We start from the raw sequence: 23,499 nt of genomic DNA, 5'->3' as shown, positions 1-23,499 counted from the left end.
TAGGGCCAGCTGGTGGCAAGTGCAAGGTAAGTGCAGAACAAGTGCTGGGAAGGGGGGGCTGTAGGATACTGAGACAGTCCCCCAGTGCAGGGGTTGACAGGGAGGCAGTGCAGGTGGAGAGTGGAAGGGCCCAGGACCGAGGTCGCAGACAGTGGACCAGTTGTAGCAGGGGAGAGGGAGAGAGAAAGCAGAAGCAAAGAGGAAGGTTTTGAGGTGCTTCAGTAAAAGCAGATGTTTCTCCTCAAGATAGTGCGCGGTAGAAAACAATATGCCACATAGAACGAACAAGTACAACTGAACCCGTCTTTAAAGCCACTGTATAGTAATGAAATTGCGGTATAAACTCATCAAAAGTTACTTACATTATATTTGCATTTTCCATTGTGTCTCTGTGTAGGGCAGACCCGAAACACCACTCCTTCTTTGCCGACGTTACTTCTTCTAATGAACGTGGCTCATCGTTTCGTTTCTGAAATTTTATTCATTATCTTTTCTTAGTCTTTCAGGATGGTCCCGGCCTGTCAAGGTCAAATCACAATAGAACCTTATATTGGGTCGTGGGCCGTTCCGCCACCCGAGCAAAACATCAAAGCAGCTGACCTTCACTTTGAGCGAGCACACATTTCTAGTTAGCTGCGGTTAGTTTTAGGGACATCTTGTCTGCGTGCCTTTTTTTTTATTGTCCCTATGGGTCGGCCATGTGTTTGTAATACGGAAACATTCTATAATTTTTGTAAAAATGATTTATATTACTGTTTGGTTTAATTGCAATGGGCCTGCAACATGAGGAGACTCGAGAGAACAGAATCAAATTACAATCATTTAAACCGTGATGTGTATTTCTCAATGAGCTCTGCTTTAGGTGGACATGGAACAGAGGCAATGTTGGGTGGCAATGCAGTTGTCCCCTGCATAGGTTCGTTCACCACTCCATGTATGTGCCTATCTAGGACGTCAACGATAAGTTTCTCAATAAACTCATATTGCATATCCTCAAACACTGGTTTGATCACCCATTGTTTACTTCTTTTAGTGAAGGCCTTATTGTAGCGAAGCGTCCCTAAAGTTCCGGTCGTCCTACTTTGTTGACGGCCAACATTATGGTTATGTGCCAAGACCGCTAAAAGAGTCCGATTTATCATGCCCTCCATGCCAAAATGCAATCGTTTTGGCCTGTACTTGAGGCACATATTGTGGAACACCTCCAAATCTCCTGTGTGGCAGAATTCCGTGAGTCCCCTCAAAGCTTTTGTTATAGTTTTATCAAATACAATCTTTTCAATGGCTTTGTGAGTGGGTGATGAAGGAATCAACCACTTCTTCCGTGCCTCCTCTGTGGACAAATGGCCATGTTCACATTTGTGGAAATGTTCATTTGTCGACCATCGATGTACGTTGCTACAGTGCAAAATTACTGACCGCCATTTTTCCAGTAGAATTTCCAACGACCCTTCACATGTTTTTGAGCTCCACCAAAGATGGTTGCTGATTGACTTGGACCACTGTGAAATACCTTGCAATTCCTTTTTTTTACCTGCAGCCGACAATTTTTTATTGATTGATTTTGCAAGATGCCAAACGTCAAATTGGTGATTTATATTTTTGTACTGTTCTCTCATTGTCTTGGCAATTGAAACGTGTCTGTCCGTGGCTATCAGGTCGATCACCATTCCCCGCGATTGTAGTTCTTGCAATGATGCTACAAAGCCAATTTTCTCCATGGCCACTGAGGATGTACTTTGTGACACCTGCACGACCACCGAACTCACAATTTTCTTACTTTCCATGTCCTGAAAGTGGTAGGTGCAGTACTTGGCTGAAAATCCTGGGCTGTCGCACTGTCCATCACCGGCTAGCCTGAAGCGTTTGCCGCGAATGTACTTTCCATTGACATTTTTTCCATTCTCCAAGCTTCGCTGATGGCTGGAAATAGATAATCGGTTTGGTATTTGTAGAACTGACTTTTCGCAATGAAATGGATTCCCACAAACTGAAAGAAATACTGTAACTTTTTAAAACTTGAACCACTAAAAAGTGCGGCCGCTGCACAAAGTAGATTGCCTGCTGGCAGTTGCCCCAGCATGGGTTGTGCAGACCATGCGAACGGATGATATTGTGTACAGGTGGCATGTATTTTAAGGTTAGTGCCTCGAATTGCACGAGTCACATTAATCAATGGCTCCCCACATACTTCCCCACCAACCCAATGCCCACATTTCATCATCATAATAATATCCATCAAACAGCTATCGAATACAATGAATTTGGCCTCTTTCCTTATACTGTCACTCTGCATCCCAGCTGGTTCGGCCTGTAACGTTGAGGACATGTCACTCGCATGGAAGGTACAATCTCTGATATCGTCTTCCGCTATGCTGAGTGATATTGATGGTGTTTCATTGTCGTCCACTTCATTCTCTTCCATTGCAACATCTGTTCCTTGTCCGGAGATGGGAGAAAAAAACAATGTCTTCAACTTTCGCGCGCTCTTATTTTTTGCGGGTGTGGATTCTGTGAATTGATCTCCGACTGCATCCAAACTACCAGGAGGACATTCACTATCAATGGCTGGTGGTGGTATAGCTCCGTTGTCAATCACTTCATATTCTTCCCATTGGCACGATGCATCTCCAGTCTCAAGTCCCTGCCAAAAGGTTTGACAAGCAACATCTCTCGTTCGCTTCACTGTCTGTGTAGATCTAGTTCTTACACCCACTCGCAACTAGAGGACAGATTAGAAAAGGGATGTTCAGTTTAAACACAACTTACAGTATTGAACTATTGACAGTGAAAGACAACATAAAATAGTGAACAGGACACTAACCTTCTTTTGCTTTCTTTTCTTTGAAACTTTCTTGCCTCGAACTTCAACATCTGGACGCTGTTGCTCCGACTCGTGTGTGCATGTCTCCACTTCCTCTCGCGCTGCAACGACTATATTTTCATGATAAGCACATCCATCACTCACTGAGGCTCCATCGACTCCCTGAAACATAGAACTTTCATTAGTATGTATAATAATATTGAAAACACAAAATGTACTTGGGGACCAATACCCATACGTACATCTCAATAGCAAAACACGAATGAACGCATTGTGTAGAACATTCAAACGACAATAGTTCACGCATTGTTGATCTAGTTAGATTGAACTGTCAAGATCCATACCTCGGGCTCCGCATAGACTTCCATTGATGATATTATTGAAGATGACGCTTCAGCAACTCCCTGAAACACAGTAATTGCATTAGTATGGTTTTCTATTTTGTTTAAAAGAACATAAACTTTCTGCAGGCGTCAACGGCTCATCTAAATAGACCTGCACAAATGATCAGTTGTCTAAAATAAATAATGGATATCTAAATATGATTCGATTTGCTCCATCGTTGGAAGTGTCACCACCCAGAGATCTGCATCAACTACTAGGGGTGATGTTCTTGTTGAAGAAGCTCCGTCAGCTCCCTGAAACATAGTACTTGCGTTAATAAAGAAGGAAGTATAGCGGGTGTAATCACGTCATTTGATCTCGCATGATTGATCTGTCAGTATCCATACCTCGAAATGCATAAGAACATCAAGGGACGCTGTAACTGCGGTGCACACTTCTGCAAGCTGTTGCGCCGACCCGTAACTGCATGCTCCCCCTTCTTCTTGGACTAATGCTCCATCGACTCCCTGAAACATAGGACTTTCATTAGTAATGAACACAATATTGAAAAAAGAAGACACATAGGAGGGCGACGACAGAAGGACATACCAATGGCTAAAAACGAAAGAAACATTGTGTGTAACAATCACGCTACAAGAATGCAAGATCTGATGATCTCCATCGATGGAACTGTCCGGAAACGTACCTCGAGCATCTGAGTGACATCTACGGTTGTCGTCAATGCGTTGGACTCCTCAGCATCTCCCTGAAAGACAGTACTTGCATTATTTTGGATAACAATAATTATAACTGAAAACAAAGACTAGAGGACGAGTACTGTGGTGTACCATTAGGTAAAATAATTACACGATCAATTAAAACTATTGATTTACATGCCTAAAACAAGTCAGTGTCAGAGTAGCTAAGTAAGATTACCCGATAGGCGCTTGAAGTGGCTGATGACTGCAATAACGACACGGATGGAGAATCTTCCGCCTTCATATTGAGTGGATACATAAATGGGGAAATTATTGTTAGCTAATGCTACACACTACCGCAAGGCCGAGAGACAAATACGTAAACTTGACTCACCAGTGGAGGGATGTGGACGAATAGAGTGGGAATAGCGGTTGAGAGCAATTTTCGCCTCGCTCGCGGTGTTTTCTTCTTTATTAGCAATGATGTGGAGTACATGTCTGGGCTAAAGTGCCCGCTGCAGATGCGGTATCGATCACCCCTCTTGTCCGCAAAGACTTCTAGGACTCTACTTTCTAGCTCAGAGGCTGGATATCCGCAATATCGGACCCATTCTCTTATCTGATCTATTGTCTTAGGGAAAACATGCATTATAGTATCTTCAGATTTGTTATGGGTCTTCGAAGGGCAACCGCCAATGGAACAGGCAGGCATTATGGAAAGTTCTGAAAAGTAAAGATCAACAATTCTCTATGAATACCAATGTGTTAAAACATTAAATGACACATAAAAGGTTCAATGCAAGGTCCGTTTTGGTTCTTGGAACTATACACGTTATTCACATGCGGATAAGTATTTCAATAACTTTCAAAAAATAGAAAAAGTAATTTGACTAAACTCAGAACATGTGACTAGTTCCTTGCATGTACTGTCGTGAACGAAAAGAAAACATGGATGCAATTTGATGACTACTAGCAAATAGATATAAATTAAAAAATTGGACGCAAAATGATTATGGTACATGGACTTACCTTGACGAACAAACAGTTAGATGCAGGGATCAGAGTAGTTTCTTGTCGTAGAACAGGGAGCAGTTCACAGGTTGCAAACTGACGAGTTTGCTCAAAGTGGTCACGGAAGTTCACAGAGACGAAGAGCAGATAACCAGCACCTTCACGGGTTGACTAGCAAAGCGCAAAGAAGTTCTCATTAGAAATATGAAGTGGGTTATAAAGAATTCGAAACAGGGGTGTGTTTGTGAATGAATGACGTGTATATGTCGTGGCATTATGCGGATTGCAGGGGGGCGTCCAGCGTGAGGGGGGATGCTTGGCAGGAGACACGGGGTCTGGAGGTAGACATGGGAACAACAACCCATGCTCTATAGACCACTTTGAAGTGTACATGGTCTTTGGCACCTCTTGGCCTTTATCGCTCCCTGACAGCTCCACTTGCCAGCAGCGCAAGTACCCCGGTGCGAACTGCCTTTGATAGGGCGGGGGGTGGATCGGGGCGGTGGTCGTGCAGACAAGACACAGGAAGACTTGTGAATGGAGACACACTTATGTGGATTGCAGGGGGGCGTCCAGCGTGAGGGGGGATGCTTGGCAGGAGACACGGGGTCTGGAGGTAGACATGGGAACAACAACCCATGCTCTATAGACCACTTTGAAGTGTACATGGTCTTTGGCACCTCTTGGCCTTTATCGCTCCCTGACAGCTCCACTTGCCAGCAGCGCAAGTACCCCGGTGCGAACTGCCTTTGATAGGGCGGGGGGTGGATCGGGGCGGTGGTCGTGCAGACAAGACACAGGAAGACTTGTGAATGGAGACACACTTATGTGGATTGCAGGGGGGCGTCCAGCGTGAGGGGGGATGCTTGGCAGGAGACACGGGGTCTGGAGGTAGACATGGGAACAACAACCCATGCTCTATAGACCACTTTGAAGTGTACATGGTCTTTGGCACCTCTTGGCCTTTATCGCTCCCTGACAGCTCCACTTGCCAGCAGCGCAAGTACCCCGGTGCGAACTGCCTTTGATAGGGCGGGGGGTGGATCGGGGCGGTGGTCGTGCAGACAAGACACAGGAAGACTTGTGAATGGAGACACACTTATGTGGATTGCAGGGGGGCGTCCATCGTGAGGGGGATGCTTGGCAGGAGACACGGGGTCTGGAGGTAGACATGGGAACAACAACCCATGCTCTATAGACCACTTTGAAGTGTACATGGTCTTTGGCACCTCTTGGCCTTTATCGCTCCCTGACAGCTCCACTTGCCAGCAGCGCAAGTACCCCGGTGCGAACTGCCTTTGATAGGGCGGGGGGTGGATCGGGGCGGTGGTCGTGCAGACAAGACACAGGAAGACTTGTGAATGGAGACACACTTATGTGGATTGCAGGGGGGCGTCCATCGTGAGGGGGATGCTTGGCAGGAGACACGGGGTCTGGAGGTAGACATGGGAACAACAACCCATGCTCTATAGACCACTTTGAAGTGTACATGGTCTTTGGCACCTCTTGGCCTTTATCGCTCCCTGACAGCTCCACTTGCCAGCAGCGCAAGTACCCCGGTGCGAACTGCCTTTGATAGGGCGGGGGGTGGATCGGGGCGGTGGTCGTGCAGACAAGACCCGTTTGCCGCAGGGCCTCACCAAGGAGAGGCCATCTAACTGAATGTAAGAGGATGGCTGCAGGATCTACTACATGGAAGGCAGGGGGGTGAGTTTATAAATACCTCACCCTCCCAGGAGAATATATGGGGGTCATCTCTGTACCCGGTGCCCAAAAAGAGGATTTATTATGATCAACCATATTTATTATTTACCCATAACCATGTTTTGTATCAATAAAATCCAACAGCTTTTTATTGCCAACGCTTGATGCCAACCCACAAAAGAATATATGTATGACTGCTGCATATATGGGTTCAACGGTTATGTGGATTGAAGGTGTGCGGCCAGCGTGAGGGAGGATGCTGGCCGGAGACATGTGGTGTGACAAGACAAGGCACTGGAAGGCTATTCAACGGAGACACACTAGATTCATTTAAAAAATCAAAACAACCATTGTTAAAATATATGTTGTGCTTTATTTTAGATTTTAATTAAACATAAATAATAAACATTACACATTGTAAAGTTGAGGTTGCAGCACATCGAGGGAAAATCCGCGGTATTGTCCACTGTCACTGGGGAAATGTTGTCTAATGGCAAGTACCGCACAGGCAGGTATTACTCTCCGAACGCGGTGTCCGAGCCTCCCGTGAAGCCACCAAGTGAAGCAACGATAGGCCACCAGCCTGTACCACCTGTGAAAAAAAAGATGCAAACTGTATTAAACTGACCAAACTTTCTTATCAATGTCGATTCAGGTAACACATGTCATTTTTCTTAGAAAAAAATTATATCTAGAAAATGCACTATATGGAACCAATTTACATGCGTTCGAATGATATGTAAATGTAATTTTATATGTGGGAGACGACCATGAAATAGTGGTGGCATCACTGACATCACAAACAGAGTATACTTACTCGTTACTCGGATTACGCGGACGAACAGTGCCACGAAGTTCGTGCATAAGCACCATCATCATCCTCAACACTGTCCGTGAGAGGCAGGCTTCCCTGAACTCTGGCAGCTCGGTGATGCATTGCGGACTTTGCTCGCCTTCCTGCAGACTTTGCTCGCTTTCCGAAATGTAGGCCAAGCACCCGGAATTTTCACGGCAGCAGCAGTTCTCCTCCTCAGTTGGCATTAGCTCGCACCGATTGCACGTGCACCAGGTGGAGACGCCGTCCATGCGACATGGTCCAGGCTCTTCATCCGTTGACTGGTCCTCCCAACTGCCGTCCGAATCCCCATCGTTTTCGCGTGCTTGCCTTTCCAGTAGTTCCTCCTCGGTGTACTCGGGCTCGTACATATACGGCATTATTGTGGCCATTGTGCGGTAAAGATAGTAAAATAATTTACAGAGATGGTACAGGTGTTCACACGGGCTACAAGCGGCGAAGGTAGCTGACCAGAGCACTGAAACGAGTCACAGAATACTCAAAGTAACACAGAGAGAGGAATGGAATCGAAAATCTGCTGCTGTGTGTTGTGAAACGGTGTGTTTATACTTATTGGGGAAAGAGGCGTCCTGCCATTTCCATGGCAACACGTCAATAGCTGAGGCGCAGCGATTGTTGACACGAGACGTGCTTGAAATGGGCAGTACGCGTCTGCTGATGTCAGGCTCAGGGGCGGGGGATTTGATTTAGTGCCGCAAAGGCAGGTGAGCCAGGTCGATGCGGCGGAATGATAGGATTATCACAAAATGGAGGCTGATTTCGAGTGCGATAATGGGCGAAAAGTCGGGTAAGGTCCATAGGAAAGTTTCCTACGATCTACCGATTTATGCTTACAAACACATGGCCGACCCGTAGGGACAATAAAAAAAAAGTCCCGGAACTATCCTTTAAGGAGTCGGTCTCATTCCACCTCATCTGTATACCACCTCACAGGTGTGGTAAAGATTTACTTTCCACAGCTTGCATCACTCACAGGACTAGCCTCCCCGGGAGCCAAACAGCAGAGACGCAGTCTCTTCCATGGCAGAATAGCTGCTCAAAAACCAATGTGTACTATCCACAACACACATTAGGGGTAATTCTCTAGCTCCATCTTATCCTCTTCCCTGCTCCCGTTGCATTCAACTGGACAGACCATGCAGCCATCCCTTTTTCTCCTTATCACACTGCCTGACAGCCCACAAGGGCCATTCCTTCAAATACTTTCACGTAAACGCACTGGATAACCGTTTCTCCAACTTCCCTGCATCTGCAAATGTCATCTTGCGGTTAGAAGCTTTTAGCTAAACCTCAAAAGGAGTTGTCAGATACTGTTGCTCTGGAAAACTGAGGCCACGCCAGAACCAAACCGTCCATCCTTAATAAACTAAAGGACTATTAAAGAATCCATTAGAGCTCTTGAGAAATACTGGTGGCAGCCCCATCAAGCAAGAACCTATCTATCGATCAATCAATCAATCAATGCCTTACATTCCAAACGGCAGACCCGAATATCCTACGTCAATGCTACTTATTACACCACCACCATTACGGCAACCTCAAACAGCAGTAAAGCCCTTTCCACAGCAGTCAAACACTACTCAAACCCCACACCAGGCCCACAGGTACCAGAATCCAGGAAGTGTGCAGCTATTAATAAATTCTTTGTCATCAAGCAAGATACCATCAAGCTCCACATCAAGGACTACAAATCTTCTGACCCAACTCCCTAGCTCACCCCACGGACCTTTAAAGCCTAGACCAACTTCTCTCCCCTTTCACCCAGGACCTCTCATAAATACCCATCCATAAAACCTACTTCTTACATCGACATCCTCTCAGCCACCATCCCTAAAATAATGCACCAGTCATATCCTTGCTGCTCTTCTTGGGATAGTCAATGCATCCCATTTGCATTACATTTTTTACATCTAAAACATTTGCATCGAATGCATGTTTTTTGGGGGTAAAGGGTTAATTTATGTTTAGGTTGATTTTTAAGGGTAGAAAACAGGGAGGGGGGAGAACCCCCCACCACAAAAAAACAAGAAACAAAAATGCATTCGATGCACATTTTTTTGATTGAAAAAAAGCGACGCAAAGGCAGCTCGATACAAGGCATTTGATGCAAAGACCATAAACCGATCAGAAGCCTACCATTTACCGGCAAAGTGATTGAGAAGGTAATTGACAATCAACTACTAACAAAAGAAAATAATATAAAACCATTCAAGGAACTATGCTCCAGTATTACCAATCCAGGTTTTGTTTCAAATGAGGCGCTGAAACAGACACCATAATGTGGCAGATGACACTTCAGATTTTAAATAAAGGGGACGGTTAGTTCTCATGGTCCTCTTGGCTATGTTCGACATATGCGGCCACTACACACTACTCACTCTCCTTGCAAACAGGATGGGCTTCTCTGGCACGGTCCTGAAATGGTTCACATCGTACCTATCTGGCAGACACTAAGCTGGACAGAAGGGCTCCCTCAGATCTGAATGCCGCCCAGTCACCTGTGGAGTACCTCAGGGTTCCATTCTTATCCCAATCATCTTTAAACTCTATAAGGAACTACTGGGCTTACTCCTAGACGACGCCAACATTGCGATACACCCTTATTCAGATGATACACAGTTTGCCCGAAAGGTCAAGGACATACAAGATCTTGCTCGCCTTTGCTCATGCCTACTTAAAGCTCAATTCACCAGGCCCAAATTCCTTATCCTGTGCTACCCCTTCAGGCAGTGAACTACTCAAAAGGTGGCGGGACAAAATCTGCTTAGACAGATTAAACCCTATTTTATTTACATTTGTGGGCATCAAATGCCCAACCAAGATACTCTTGGTGTGTCTTACAAGGTTCAATAGGTGGGAGATGAAACGCAAGTTAAAGAAAAAACATTTTTGGGCCAGGCAAGGAAGAATAGGATAGACAGGTAATGGCAGCATGGTGGTGAGGCTGCGCTAGGTGAAAGGTATGTTTTGAGGATTTTTCAGATAGCGGTCATGGTGAATGTGGGCGGATGAGGAGTGGTAGGACGTTTCAGCCTCTGGGTGCCCACTGGGGAATGGGAGGATAGCTCAGGGGCAACGCGCTCGCCTTGGAATCGAGATGACATGGAGCAACACAGGTTCTATCCCCGGGTCCGCAATTAGAAACCTTTAGGTATTAAGTGCAATATAAATAACCAATTACAATGCTTGTTTCTGTGTGCATGTTACTTTGCAAAGTGGGTTACGTAGAATATTTTGGCTAGCTTGTCTGGTGTTTGTGTGGGTGATGTGTTACAGTTTGTTGTGAAGGCAGGATGGGGTTTTAAGGTAGATCGCTTTGTATACAATGCAGAGTCCTTTAAGGAAATGCTCCGAGGTAGGTGGAGCTGTGAGAGAGCTGGAGTGATGAGTGTTTGGGTAGGTAGGCATGAGTCATGCGGCTACATTCTGTGTGGCTTGCAGGGGAGCCAGGGTGCTGTTGTGTAGTCCAGTGAATAGAGTTTCGGCAGTCCATCTTGGATACAGGTCAGTGCTTGGACTGCTGAACTTAAGCCATCAGGAGGAACGGTGCATCTTCTACTGCAGAGGAGGTGTAGCTGAAAGTGGCATGTTTTGGTGGTATCAGCTATGTGGTGTGTAAAGGAAAGTTGGGGGTTGATGTTGAAGACTAAGTATTTGACAGGTGTGGGGAGGGAAGTGTGTGTATGTTGTAGGGGTGTCACGGTATTAGTTATATGGCGGTACGATAACCTTCTTGCCAAATGACGGCATATCATGGTTATCGCGGTATAGCAGGTGGAGTTAACTAATCTTAACAAATATTTTCTTAAAAAGGTCAAATTGTCAGATTTATCCTCACAAACAAAACCAGGCACCCACGGCCAGAATTTGGCTTTTCAACATACTTTCTACTGAAATGCCACCCCTTGCTACCATCAAAACACACACACATGTGTGGAAAGGAGGAGGAGGAGGAGGAGGGGGGACCCTGCTGCGACTGGCAAAGCAAACTTAATAGCTTTTCTTAAGTGGTCATTTAGGCTTTTAACTGCCCCACTCGCTACTGGTGAAGATGAGCATGTTGCCATCTTGATAATCCGCATGCCACAGATCAATGGAGGCTGATGGTAGTATGCGCTTGTGCGCATACACACACACGCACACACTCTCTCTTTACGTTACAGCCTTTAGTTTACTTGCGGGCCAAAAGGTGTTCAGTAATCACGGATATGTTACTCTTTGGTATGGCAGCAGGGAATACCCGCAGAGATGAGTGAATTTCGCGGTTTGACTTATTATATGTAAATTCATTGATAGAACCAGGGAAATCCCCCATTGTCATATGTTTAGAAAACCACCATTATAAATATATAAACCCCAATGCCGCCAACCCAAAGTTAATCCTTTTCCTTCTTGGCACTATATTTATTCTTCCTATTGCTAACATATTGATTTTGTGTCAGGCACGTGTGGTTTACGGAATGGCATTAAAAACTGCTCCAACTGCAACTACGTGTACCAAAAACCCCCCAAAAAAAGGGTCTTTTTTACTTTGCCTTTTTGCAATTGAAGTTCTTTAACTAACCATTAAGTCAATGCTTTTTAGTTAACTTACGAATAGGCAGGCATGATTTTCCAGCTGTAGCAAGGTAGCATTTTGAAATTTGTCTCTGCACATATTTAGCTGATCCTCCAGGAATCTAAGGCGGCTGCAAGATTGGTCTTTCGTGGCGCTCCCTCGTTGATCGCCTTGAATGAAAGAGTGACTCGTGGAAGTGTTCCAATGAACATTTTGAGCAATGAGCTTTCTGCTCAGTCACAGGTCATCGCTTTGAAAATTGGCCTTCGACTTGCATTTTTTTGGAACCACATGGCATGGGCATCATCAACCCTCACTGCGACAAAATGTTTGTTTTGACAACTCTTTATCCCATTAAAGGGAGAAAAGTCACTCATATGCGGTCTGAAAGCCCATGCCATTGTTTTTCTTTTGTCAAAATGTCATAGCCAACACAGACACACCAAAAGGTTGCATAGTGATCTAATCACTATAGCTTGTTTACCATCTTTCTGGTGTATTATGAAAGTCTGATGTATGAGTCACCACTGACCATGTAATCCTAAAGTGACAGCTACCAGTGGGCGCTGTCGAGTTCTTTCTTGATTCTTGCAATACATGTTCATTTACCTTCTTAAAGATAGTGGCAAAAAAAATACTTTGAAAATGACAAAGTTAAAATACATATCGGCACAAATATGGCCTAGACCACCACCTCACCACAGCCTCATCATTACCGTTTTCCTCGGATCTGAGTGCATTAGGACCCTTGTGATGCGAGTTCAGAGGGAGGAATGTTTTCATGGGTGGTGTAAATTGAGAATAGACCCAATAATTATTTCACCCCCATTGCTCTGGATACTTCAAATTGAATGTAGAATCTGCCCTGCCTGCTTGAGTCCAGTGCCATATGCAGAAGGCAGGTAGGTGAAGGATCAAGTGAAACAACAACTCTAGTGCCAATGTGCAAATCTACACAGAGCACAGAGGGGGTGGGGGCAGTTTATTTAAAAGCAGAAAGCACCGATAGGCCCAGTGTTCACACAGTCTACAGCAGGATCGGACTGGGGCATAAAATTGTCTCGGGCAACAACATAAAAGTGGCCCACAGTTGCAAATGGGAATTCATTCCTTTTGGAACACTGTTTGAAAAGTACCCAAGGGGAAGATTTTTGATAAAATGTGATGCAAATTGTACATTTAAAAGAATATTTATTCAGCAACAGCGGTCAGAACTATTAGCCGCATAGTGAAGTCACTCATCAAACTGGCCCACTTTGGCCAAAAAAGTGCCCCCACTTTGACCCAAAAAAACTGGACCACATAAGCTTTTCACGTTTTTGGTCCAGCCATGGGCCTATTGCCCTAAAGGCCAATGCATGCCTGGTCTACAGAGCTAAAGTTTGTGGACATGCATCAGAAGGGCATCCATTTAATTCCCCCCTTTGAATTCTGGGATGTGTAGTTCCCCATCTTTCAAATTGGTGGGAAAACTACAAATCCCAGAATTCTAAGCTAAAACAGAATTGGATGGCTATCCGATCCATGACCATGAGAAACTTAAGTTCCTTGAATCTAAACTTTGGGGAGAGTAATTCGATATGCATGACTTCACTGGCCTTCTTTTTTTAAATTTTCTTTTACATTTTGCCCAGCCAGAGCAAGAGCTGTTCCAATGTGCGTTTGCTCAGTGCAGTAGGACCTTAACTTACTGAACTAATGGCACATGATGCCGGGCCAGGCTGAATGGATACCTTTCTGCTCCTGCTGGCTGAGTAGTTGCTAAGCAAAGTGCTCCTGGCTCCACTGTTTTGCAAGTCACTAAACGTTTTATTAATTTGTTTACATATGAACAAAATGAAAAATAAAATGCTCCCTTTCAGTTCAGGCCCTCAGCTCACCCTCATGATGTCCCTGTGGTCTTGCTAATTGCAAATTAAAAATCGGGACAATCACCATAGAAGATCAGACCTGTAGCGTTTAAAATCTGTATGCTGCCTTTCAAATAAATAATGCATGAAACAAAATAACTTTGTTCTAGTTTGCCCATGAAATCCAGTTCTGGCAGAGTCTATGAACTGGAGTCTCCGGTATGCTTTTAAAGCCAGTCGGTCAGCTCATCTTTACCAGCTTTGCCTGGGGAACACAAAGGTTCAGGCACTGGGCAGCTTTCAACACAATTTGCACAAAGTCGGCTGATCTTTGATCCGACTCTACTGATCAGAGAGCAAGAGCTGTCACAGCAGCAAAGCTGCATTTACTAATGTGGCCTCACTTTCCCTATGCTCTTGTCTGCCAAACAAGGCCCCCTTGGCAGACGGCACATCCAACAGTGCAAGACCAAGACTGCATAGCACTTGCTTACGGCAGCCTTTCCAATTCAGATTGAAAAGCACACTTAACGGTATAAACGGTATTCCGGTATAAACAACGTGACGGTAATTATTGTTCAATTAAGTTGTTCACAGTATCTTTACCGTTATACCGTTACATTCCTAGTGTGTTGTACATGGTGAGTCTTTGATCCATGGGGTGAGGGCAGGTTTGTGCCTGGTGGGGGAGGGGTCGGCAGATGAGGAGGTATTCAGTTTTGGAAGGGTAGTGTTTGAGGAAGTGGGGTCACATCCAGGTGGGGATGGTGGAGAGACAGTTTTTGAGGATGTAGAGTTGTGAGGGGGAGGAGATTTGGAAGTATATTTGTGTGTCCATGTATTTGTACAAATAGACGTGATTGCTAAGGGTTGATATATGTAATTTATAAAACGCCTGTACGCAGTGTTTCTAGGCGTGACAAGACAAGGGAGGAAAGACAGAGGGAGGACAAGACAAACTATCTTACTAGGCCTTGTGTCATTCAGATCGTGCAAGTGCTACAACGCAAAGTGCAAGGGGAAGGGAGAGCGGGAAGTACCAGGAAGAGGGAGGAAGAGGGAGGGGGAAGTGCAGCCAGGGCAGCATAGCTCTGGGTAAGTGCAAGAAGGCAGGGGGCTGTAGAGGTTACAGTCTTTAAGTGCGCGGTAGGCCCATAGGCAGTGCATGGGAGACTGATCATGGAGGAGCCTGGCAACCTATGATACTCTGGGGGTACCAAGCAAATAGTCGGCGCAGCAGGCAGGTAGGTAGGTAGGTCAGCATGGGAGGGAGAGAGAGAAAGCAGAGGAGAAAAGGAAGGTCTTGAGCAGCTTCCGGAACTTCAGGTGGTCTGGCTTGAGAGAGGCAGGGAGGCCATTCCAGAGGGAGGCCCTTGCAGAGAGAGAGATCTACCCCCACCCTCTGCCTGGAGAAGCGTCTTACAGCAGAGAGTTGGAGGTAGCTGGGCAAAGGGCTCTTAAAGTAAGGTATTGTGGAAGAGAGAGTTGGATGTAGTGCGGGTCCCGGCCCCAGAAAGCCTTGTGGATGATAGAGGGTCTTGAACTTGATCCTTGCAGCTACCGGAAGACAGTGGAGAGATTTCAGGGCTGGAGAGATACGGTCCCTGGGCTTGTGGCCAAGGATGTCTCGCAGTCCTGTTCTGGATAAGTTACAGAGGGCAGAGAGTAGAGGAAGGCAGATTGAGAAAGAGGCTGTTGCAGTAGTCCAGCCTAGAGAGAACCAGGACTCTGGAGACAGTGGGCTTCTGGGGGAAAGTAAGGAAAGGAAGAATACCTCTGAAGAGGTGCAGCTGGAAGTGGGCCTTCTTTGCAAGGTCCGTGATGTGGGGAGAAGGAGAGAGTGGATTCAAAGAAGACACCAAGGTTTTTGCCTCAAAGGAAGGCGATGCAAGAGGCCCCAAGGAGGGCGGCCAAAGTGAGAGTGGGAAAGCGGGAGCAGGAGTCCCAATGAGAAAGATCTCCGTCTTACTGGCATTAAGGCAGCGATTGTTGGAGGCGCACCAATCCTAGATTGCGGATAGACAGTCCGGAATGAGCGAGAGAGGAGAGGCGGCTGAGGAGAGCCTGAACGAGAGCGGAGTGTCATCCTCATAACACTGAAAGTTAGAGGAGAAGGTAGGGATCAGGTGGGCCAAAGGAGTCAAGTAGACATTGAAGAGCCAGGGTGAGAGGATAGATACCTGGGGAACACCACATGTGGGGAGAGAGGTGGTGGATAGAAAGGACTCAAGTTGGACATGGGTGGGTGGGTCCAGGAGGAAGGAGGTCAACCACTCCAGGGCCCGATCCGTGATGCCCAGGTTCTCACCGAGTCGATTGATCAGGATGCCGTGATTGACCAAGTCGAAAGCAGAGGAAAGGTCAAAGAGGATGAGGACAGAAGGAAGGCTGGTGTCATAATTAGAGAGCAGAGAGTAAGCTGCGAGATGGCCAGCTTTTCCAGGAGTTTGCCCAGGAAAGGGGCGATAAGAGTACGGGTGTTAGTTTGCCGAACAGGTAGGATCGGCAGAAGGCTTTTTAAGGAGGGGGTGAACAAGGCAGTGCTTGAGAGGAGGGGGTTAAAGATCCAGTGGCGAAGGAGTGACTGCAGAAATCGGCCAAGGCTGGAGCAAGGGTGTCAATGTGGTCCTTGATGGTTCTAGGGGACAAGGGGAGCACCTGTTTAGACAACACTTTCATAGATCAGACTAGTCTAGAAAGATCGTCAGGTGCGTCAGCGAGAAGAGGAGAAAGAAGGAGAAGAGGGAGAGGCGGCCAGAGGGGGGCCGAAAGGGGGAGAGGAAGAGGAGAGCAAGGACAGGATGCCCTGACTTCTAGTGGTGAAGTGAGAAGCTAGAGTTGTACAGAGGGCCTGGGAGGGAACAGGAGATGTGGACACTGCAGAAGAATTGGCCAGCTCTTTGCAGATCTTAAAGAGTTCTGCCGTGTTATTAGAGGCTGCAGAGATGCATACTTGGATGTGGGCTCTTTTCTTGGACAGGACAGTGAGTCTGTATTGCCTTTGGAGTAGGCGGCAGGCCAGTTTGACAGGGGATGTGCCCGAAGCACTCCACTTCCTCTCAGCCACCCTGCACTTGCGTTTCAGGGCGGTGAGGTCGGAGTCATACCAAGAGTTGCAATTGGAAGTTGGCTTCAGATGGATTCTCATGACAGAGGCAAGGATGTCCACAATGCTGGGGATAGAATGATGCAGGTTACAGAGGGCTGTGCCAGAGTGCAAGTCTGCCACAGGAGTCGGAGGAGCAGAGAAAATAGAGGCAAAGGTATTTACTGACACACGCTGCATGGGGTGAATGACCGAGACGGTAGGTGGCAATGCTGGAGTGGGCTTTGCCTGAGGGACAGAGTTGCAGATGAGAAGAAAGCAAAGTGGTGAGAGGGGGATGTCTGAGGCAATGAGAACATCCAAGGTGTGTCCGGAAAAATGTGTTAGGAGTAGAGGGTAGTATGGAGAGATAGAGAGAGTCGCAGATGTTGCTCAAGAGCCCAGAGGAGGGATTAGAAGCATCCAGGTGGATGTTGAGGTCCCAGAGGAGAGGTTGAGAGGTAGAAGCAACGAGAGCTCAGCCCATTCTGAGAGGAAGAGGGCAACCTGACCAGGTGACCTGTAGATGGTGGCCACAGTCAGAGAGAAGACATGAGAGATAGAGAGCCTGCACACCAGGCATTCAAAGGAGGAGTAGGCCTGCATAGGAATGACAGAAGCAGAGACCCACTCCGTAAAGATCAGAGCGGAGATTGTCAAAATGCGCGACAGAGCTGGCCGTGAACTATGTCTCAGTGAGAGCGAGGACATCCAGGTCAAGTTCTTCGAGGAGGTGGCAGATGTCAGAAGAGTGTTTGACAGCAGAGCAAGAGTTTAGAGTAGCGACGTGGAGCAGGTTGCCACATCGTAAAAGACTTCCAGGGTGGGCTACAGGCTTGAGGTGTACACAGCAGAAGTGGTAGAGGGGCCCGAGAGTGGGCAGAGGTGGTAGCAGAAGGTGGCATAGAACCCAGAGTGGTGGAGGAAGGTGCCAGAGAGGCAGAAGAAGGAGGAGGAGGTGGCAGAAGAGCCAGCGAGGTGCTAGTAAGAGTAGCAGGAGAAGGCAGGAAGTTGATAAGACACAGGAGACGCCTATCGGAAAGGAGGAGATTGGGCTGAGGGCCTTGGACCAAGACGGTGCCATTCAGATTGACATTAATGATGGTCTTGGAGGAGTGGAAGGAGGCCAGGCCTCCCACCGAGTACCACCATTAATGGGCGAGAAAGAGATAGGAGAGCCAAGACCATATGCGGAGTCCATAGATCTGGACAGGGAATGACAAAGGGGATGATGGTTAGGGTCTTTCTGGAGGAAGCAGTGATGTGGGTATCAGCGATAGGGAGGCCAGGGTTGGAGACCAGGATATCTCTTTTGAACCTTTTCCTACCAGACCAAGTGAGAGGGATAGGATAGAGTAGATGTTCAATCATCTGATCAATGATGAGGAATTTGTGGGAATAAGCAATCCTTAGAAGACCAGCATATTTTACTCCTTAACGTGTTGATGGATTGGTCCTTTCTCCCACTATTCAACCTCCCAATCTACCCCTCATGTTGGCTAGCTTGTTCACATCTTCCTGCTCTGCGGTCCCTCAGCTGCTGAGTGCTAGGAGAAAAGCCATAAGGCCTCATTCCGAGGCTGGCGCTATCCATGGAGTAAATAGCACCATGGTAAGCAACCATGGAGCTATTTACTCCATGGAAATCCGGCATGGTGAATTGAGTAATTACCGGTCCATTCCAAGGTTGGAGGGACCGGTAATTCCCCATTCACCATACCGGTTCTCCATCCCCATTCCTGCCCCCATAGGGCTCAATGGGAATGGGGAAGGAGTAAATTACGGCACCGTAAATTACGGTGCCGTAATTTAATCCAAGGTCCCTTTGCGGGTTGGATTTTTAACGCCTGCTAAAAGCAGGCGTTAAATGCCAACCCGCAAAACGGAACTCGGAATATGGTGGTAAGTGTTAACGGTCACCGTTGCCATTAACGGTGACCGTTAACCCTTACCTCCAGCCTCGGAATGAGGCCCATAGCTATCATGGGCCTCCATATATACTGCCCCCGACATCTTGTTGTCATCAAGGGCGTACAATGGAGTCTATGCAGAGCCGTATAGCTCCCCCTGGTAGCTTAAAAACATTCCAAGAGCAGCTGGTGCTGGAAGATAAATATTTAAGATGAGGAATCTGTGGCAGTAAGAACTAATCCATCAGAATAAAATATGACCCGGACAGAAGTATTTTCTTGGTCTGCAGTAAGGAAAGGAAAAGCAGAGCTATGGGAAACAGAAGAGTAGAAGACAATCAAATTAGGTTGAGAAAAGATCCAGACATATGAGATGGAAGAGTGAGCAAGCGAATCAGGTGGTAACAACTGTAAAAAGGACGGTGCAGTGTTAGGGACAGTTTTCTGAAGTCCAACTAAGGGCTTCATAAAACCATATCTGAGGCAGTACAAATCTCCACTCTTAGTATCAGGCAGCCTGTACCAGTTGGGAGCATATGGTAGCATAGACAGAGCAGATAGGCCTATCTACAAGGGAGTGGGGGCTGTAGCTTAGTACAAAGAAACTGTAGCATACATATGGTCCAAAGAAACACTGAAAAACTATGTATTGTAAAAATACATGGGTTATTTAAATACAAGTAAGCCAAGATAAATCTTGGGTAAGTAAGTACTATAACAAAGCATACATGCATTACTCACCGTAATCAGATGATTATATCTAGATTAGATGCACATGCTGTGCATACAGTCTGACATCTAGTGGTAATCGTGGACTATTGCATCTTTTTTTCTAAGATTGAAAAGGGATGTCGACATGGGCGTGACTGTAATACTATCCCCAACAAGATGTGTAGTGTAGCCCAAACCCTTCACCCGTCAAGGTCCCGCTGGTGGTTTTTATTCTGCCTTGAGGGAGCCTTACAAAAGCATGAGTGAGTACAGAAAAGGAAGGTGTAAGATTTCTATTTCCCTTCTACTCAAGAGGGGAGGAAGAGTTGGCGCGTGTGAATATAGGTGATACAATCATCAGAAATACATTTACGTATGTCTTCTGATGCTTCGAATCACATGCTGTGCATAGACTAGCAAGCAGTACCAGGAGATGGTGGTGGGATGTGTGAAGCAACAGAAGCAAAGATGTCTTAGCACCACTTGTCCCACCTGAGAATCAGACTTCGAGTGTGTGTCTAAGCAGCAGTGTTGGGTGAATGTATGAACAGAACTCCAAGTTGGTGCTTTGCAAATAGAATCTAGAGGAACATTTGCAATGAATGTTAGGGTAGCCCCTGTGCCGCGAGTAGAGTGAGCTCTAGGCGTAAAGGGCAAGTCTCTCTTGGCCAGAGAGTAACAGTGTGATGCATTTAACAATCCATTTGGAAATAGAGGTTTTAGAGACAGGGCCTCCTTCTCTACTAGCTGCCACAAGACAAATAATGGTTTTGCTTTACTCAGAGGTTTAAACTTTTCAAGGTAGTACACGACTGCCCTTCTAACATCTAGTGTATGGAGGCTTCTTTCAGCTGAGTTTGTGGGGTTCTGAAAGAAAGTAGTTCGATAGATTGGTTCACATGGAACATTGAGATGAATTTAGGTGGAAAATGAGGGTGTGTGCAAAACCACCTTATCTTTGTGAATAGTCACAAATGGGTCTTGAACTCAGAGTGCCTGCAGTTCGCCAACTCTCTTTATAGGAGGTAATGGCCACCAGGAAGGCAGTCTTATAGGTAAAGGCCTTAAGACTAGCCTTATGCATTGTTTCAAAAGGAAGTCCCATTAATCTTTTGAGAACAATAGTCAAGTCCCATCTGGGAGTTGGGTTGGAAATAGTAAGATGAAGTCTCTTTACCGCTTCCATTAAGGCCTTAATCCAGGAATCTTCCATCATGAAACCTCGCTCTGAGATGTGGTATACGCAGAGAGGGCAGCAAGGTGGACCTTTAGGGAATTGAAAACAAGTCCTCAGTCTAAAAGGTGCGTTAGATTAAGGACTACGGGGGTCATCACAAGTTGGGTGGTATCCCGGCAATAAATCTGCCGGTTCCATGTGTTAATATCCCTGCAAAAATATCACCATACAAAAATATCGTCATATTTCTGCAGCAATATTAAGGCATGGACAGCCATGCAACCCTTGCTCCCAAAAACCCCCAAAATGACCCCACCCCCCCAACAAATATCGCCTATTGCCGTTCCAGACGACCATATATACGCCGATATTTTTGCTGGGGATAATATGTAGTGATACCAATCTGCCGGCCAAACGCAAATAGCGTTACCGCAACTCAGTCCAGCACAATTAATGCCGGATCCAGATTTGCAGCAAGGCTGTAAATACCCATTTTATTGAGAGTCCATTCGACTATATGCAGCACTTTTGGTGCATTTACCACGGCGTATGTAAGGCAAAATAGGCTCAAAGCTGAAGGTGAAGGTGAATCTTCCAACTTTCCGCCCAAACTCCAGATTGCGGCAGTAATTGCGTTACCGCAGCATTTTTACTGCTCCGCCCAACCCGTGATGAGGCCCTACAAGGAACAAGTTACTTACCTGTAACTATTGTTCAGACCCCATGCTGGAGAAGGAACAAGTTACTTGCCTGTAACTATTGTTCTCCAGCATGGGTCTGGCATGGATTCACATGCAAACCATCCGTCCCCTCTGTGGTCCTTCTTGGCCATACTGCCACTTTATGTGCTTACCAAATGTGAATATGGCTGCCAGAGGAGGGGCTTAGGGATAGGGCAGTCATTGGCTGGGGGCAGTAAGACCCCCGAGCTCAGTGATTGGTTTAGAGGAGAAATAAAGTTTGTAAGTGAAAGTGAAACACTTTTTTCTTTTACCGAGGATTCCCAGTCTGACGATGGGGAATATTCATGAGCATGTGAATCCATGCCAGACCCATGCTGGAGAACAATAGTTACAGGCAAGTAACTTTGTTCCTTCTCCAGCATGGGGTCTGGCATGGATTCACATGCTCATGAATAAAGAATAGATAGCAGCATTACACAACCACGGGAGGTGGCAAGGCTCAACAGAAGCAATTATTCTTACCTCCGGAACAGGCTCACCTTCAAGCAAACAGGTTGCGTAGCACTGCTTGACCGACCCTGGACTCCTCTCTGGAATCCCTGGCGATGCAGTAGAATCTTGTGATGGTGTGCGTGGGCCTCCACATATCAGCCCTGCAGATGTCCAGCAGGGGCACACCAGACAGAAATGCCGTCGTAGCAGCGATCGCTCTGGTGGAATGGGCTCTTGGACGGCCAGGCAGTGGTCAGTTTGCCAACCGATGACCGTGTGTGATACAGCCGGAGAGCCACCTGGAGATGGAAGCCTTGGACAAGGCCTTTCCAGGGTTCACAGGACCAAAGTTCACGAATAGTTGAGACGTCTTCCAGAAACTCTTCATACGTGCCACGTAGAACTTCAGAACACGAGCCACATCCAGCGGCAAAGTTTTCGGAAAGAACACATGCAACACAAAAGGCTTGTTGAGGTGGAATTCCAACTGAACCTTTGTTATGAAGGAGGGGTGCGCCGCAGCACAACCCTTGAGTCGTGAAAAGTCAGATACGGCTGTTTGCAGGATTGTGCCTGGATCTCACCCACCCTCCTGGCAGATGTGATGGCCACGAGTAAAGCCCTTTCCCATGAGAAGGACTTGAGAGGGGCCTGATGCAAAGGCTTGAAGGGGGCCCCCCCATGAGCCTTGTCATTACCACGTTGAGTTCCCATGCCAGGGAAGGCGCCTTCACCGGCAAGAACGATTGAAACAGTCCTTTAGGAACTCCCTGATGAGATGGTGGAACCAAAGAGAAGATCATCCTGGAGACCTGGTGTAGCGGGAGATAGCCGCCAGATGCAACTTGATCGAGGCGTGCGCCAGCCCCGCCTTGGCCAAGGACAACAAGTACGGAAGAATCTGCGGGGCCGTGACCCTCAGAGGATTGATCTTCTGCGCCTGGCACTACATAGTGAAATGCTTCCACTTGTGCCCATAGCACTTAAGAGTCGATAACGCTCTGGCCCTTGCAAGGACCTCCTTGCAGTCCGCCAGCAACTCATACCTTCCGAGCTCCAAGGCTGCAGGAGCCAAGCCCTTAGGTTCAGCGACCCTGGGTCGTAATTTAGGATTGTGTCGCCTTCTGGTGAGCAGATCCGTGACCACTGGCAACTTGACTGTAGGTGACGTTGACAGGCTGAGAAGATCCAGGTATCAAATCTGCCTCTGCCACGCCAGGGCGACGAGGATCATCCTGCATCAGCGCGGTTTGATTTGATTGATGACTCGCAGCAGGAGAGGCAACAGAGGAAACGCGTACAGGAACAGGCCTTCCCATCTGGAAGAAAAACGTGTCCCCCCTTGCTCCTCGGCTGGAGGAACCTTCTGGAGAATTTCTGGCATTTGAAATTCATCGCTGTCACAAACAGATCCATCTGGGGTTTGCCCCACTTGCGGAAGAGGAGGTCCACCTGATCCTGCCGAAGTTCCCACTGAGGAAGTCGGCGATGGTGTTCCTGACTCCCGCCAGGTGAAAGGGAATGAGGAACATCCCTTGGGCGACGGCCCAGTGCCACAAGTCCTGCGCCACTCTTGAGAGCGCTGGGGATGATGTAGAACATCATGGTGGTATTGT

At 46.9% G+C, this 23,499-nt stretch overlaps 1 protein-coding gene across 2 annotated transcripts in view; it reads right to left on the bottom strand.

The window, feature by feature from the left end:
* Positions 1–23,499, bottom strand: part of PLOD3 (procollagen-lysine,2-oxoglutarate 5-dioxygenase 3) — a 796,608-nt gene that overhangs the window by 32,976 nt on the left and 740,133 nt on the right. Inside the window, exon 19 of one of the 2 annotated variants that reach the window (XM_069646173.1) lies at positions 6,912–7,153. The exons of the other annotated variant lie outside the window; for it this stretch is intronic. Coding sequence (XP_069502274.1) covers positions 7,049–7,153 — 105 coding nt within the window. The 3' untranslated portion in view covers positions 6,912–7,048. Of the gene's footprint in view, positions 1–6,911; positions 7,154–23,499 lie in introns of those variants that run through there. 2 annotated transcript variants of the gene reach the window in all.

This window comes from Ambystoma mexicanum, chromosome 1p, assembly GCF_040938575.1.
Source record: "Ambystoma mexicanum isolate Mex_15411 chromosome 1p, UKY_AmexF1_1, whole genome shotgun sequence".
Lineage (NCBI taxonomy): Eukaryota > Metazoa > Chordata > Amphibia > Caudata > Ambystomatidae > Ambystoma > Ambystoma mexicanum.
The sequence above is the reverse complement of the archived record's forward strand: the minus strand, read 5'-3'. Positions and strand labels throughout refer to the sequence as shown.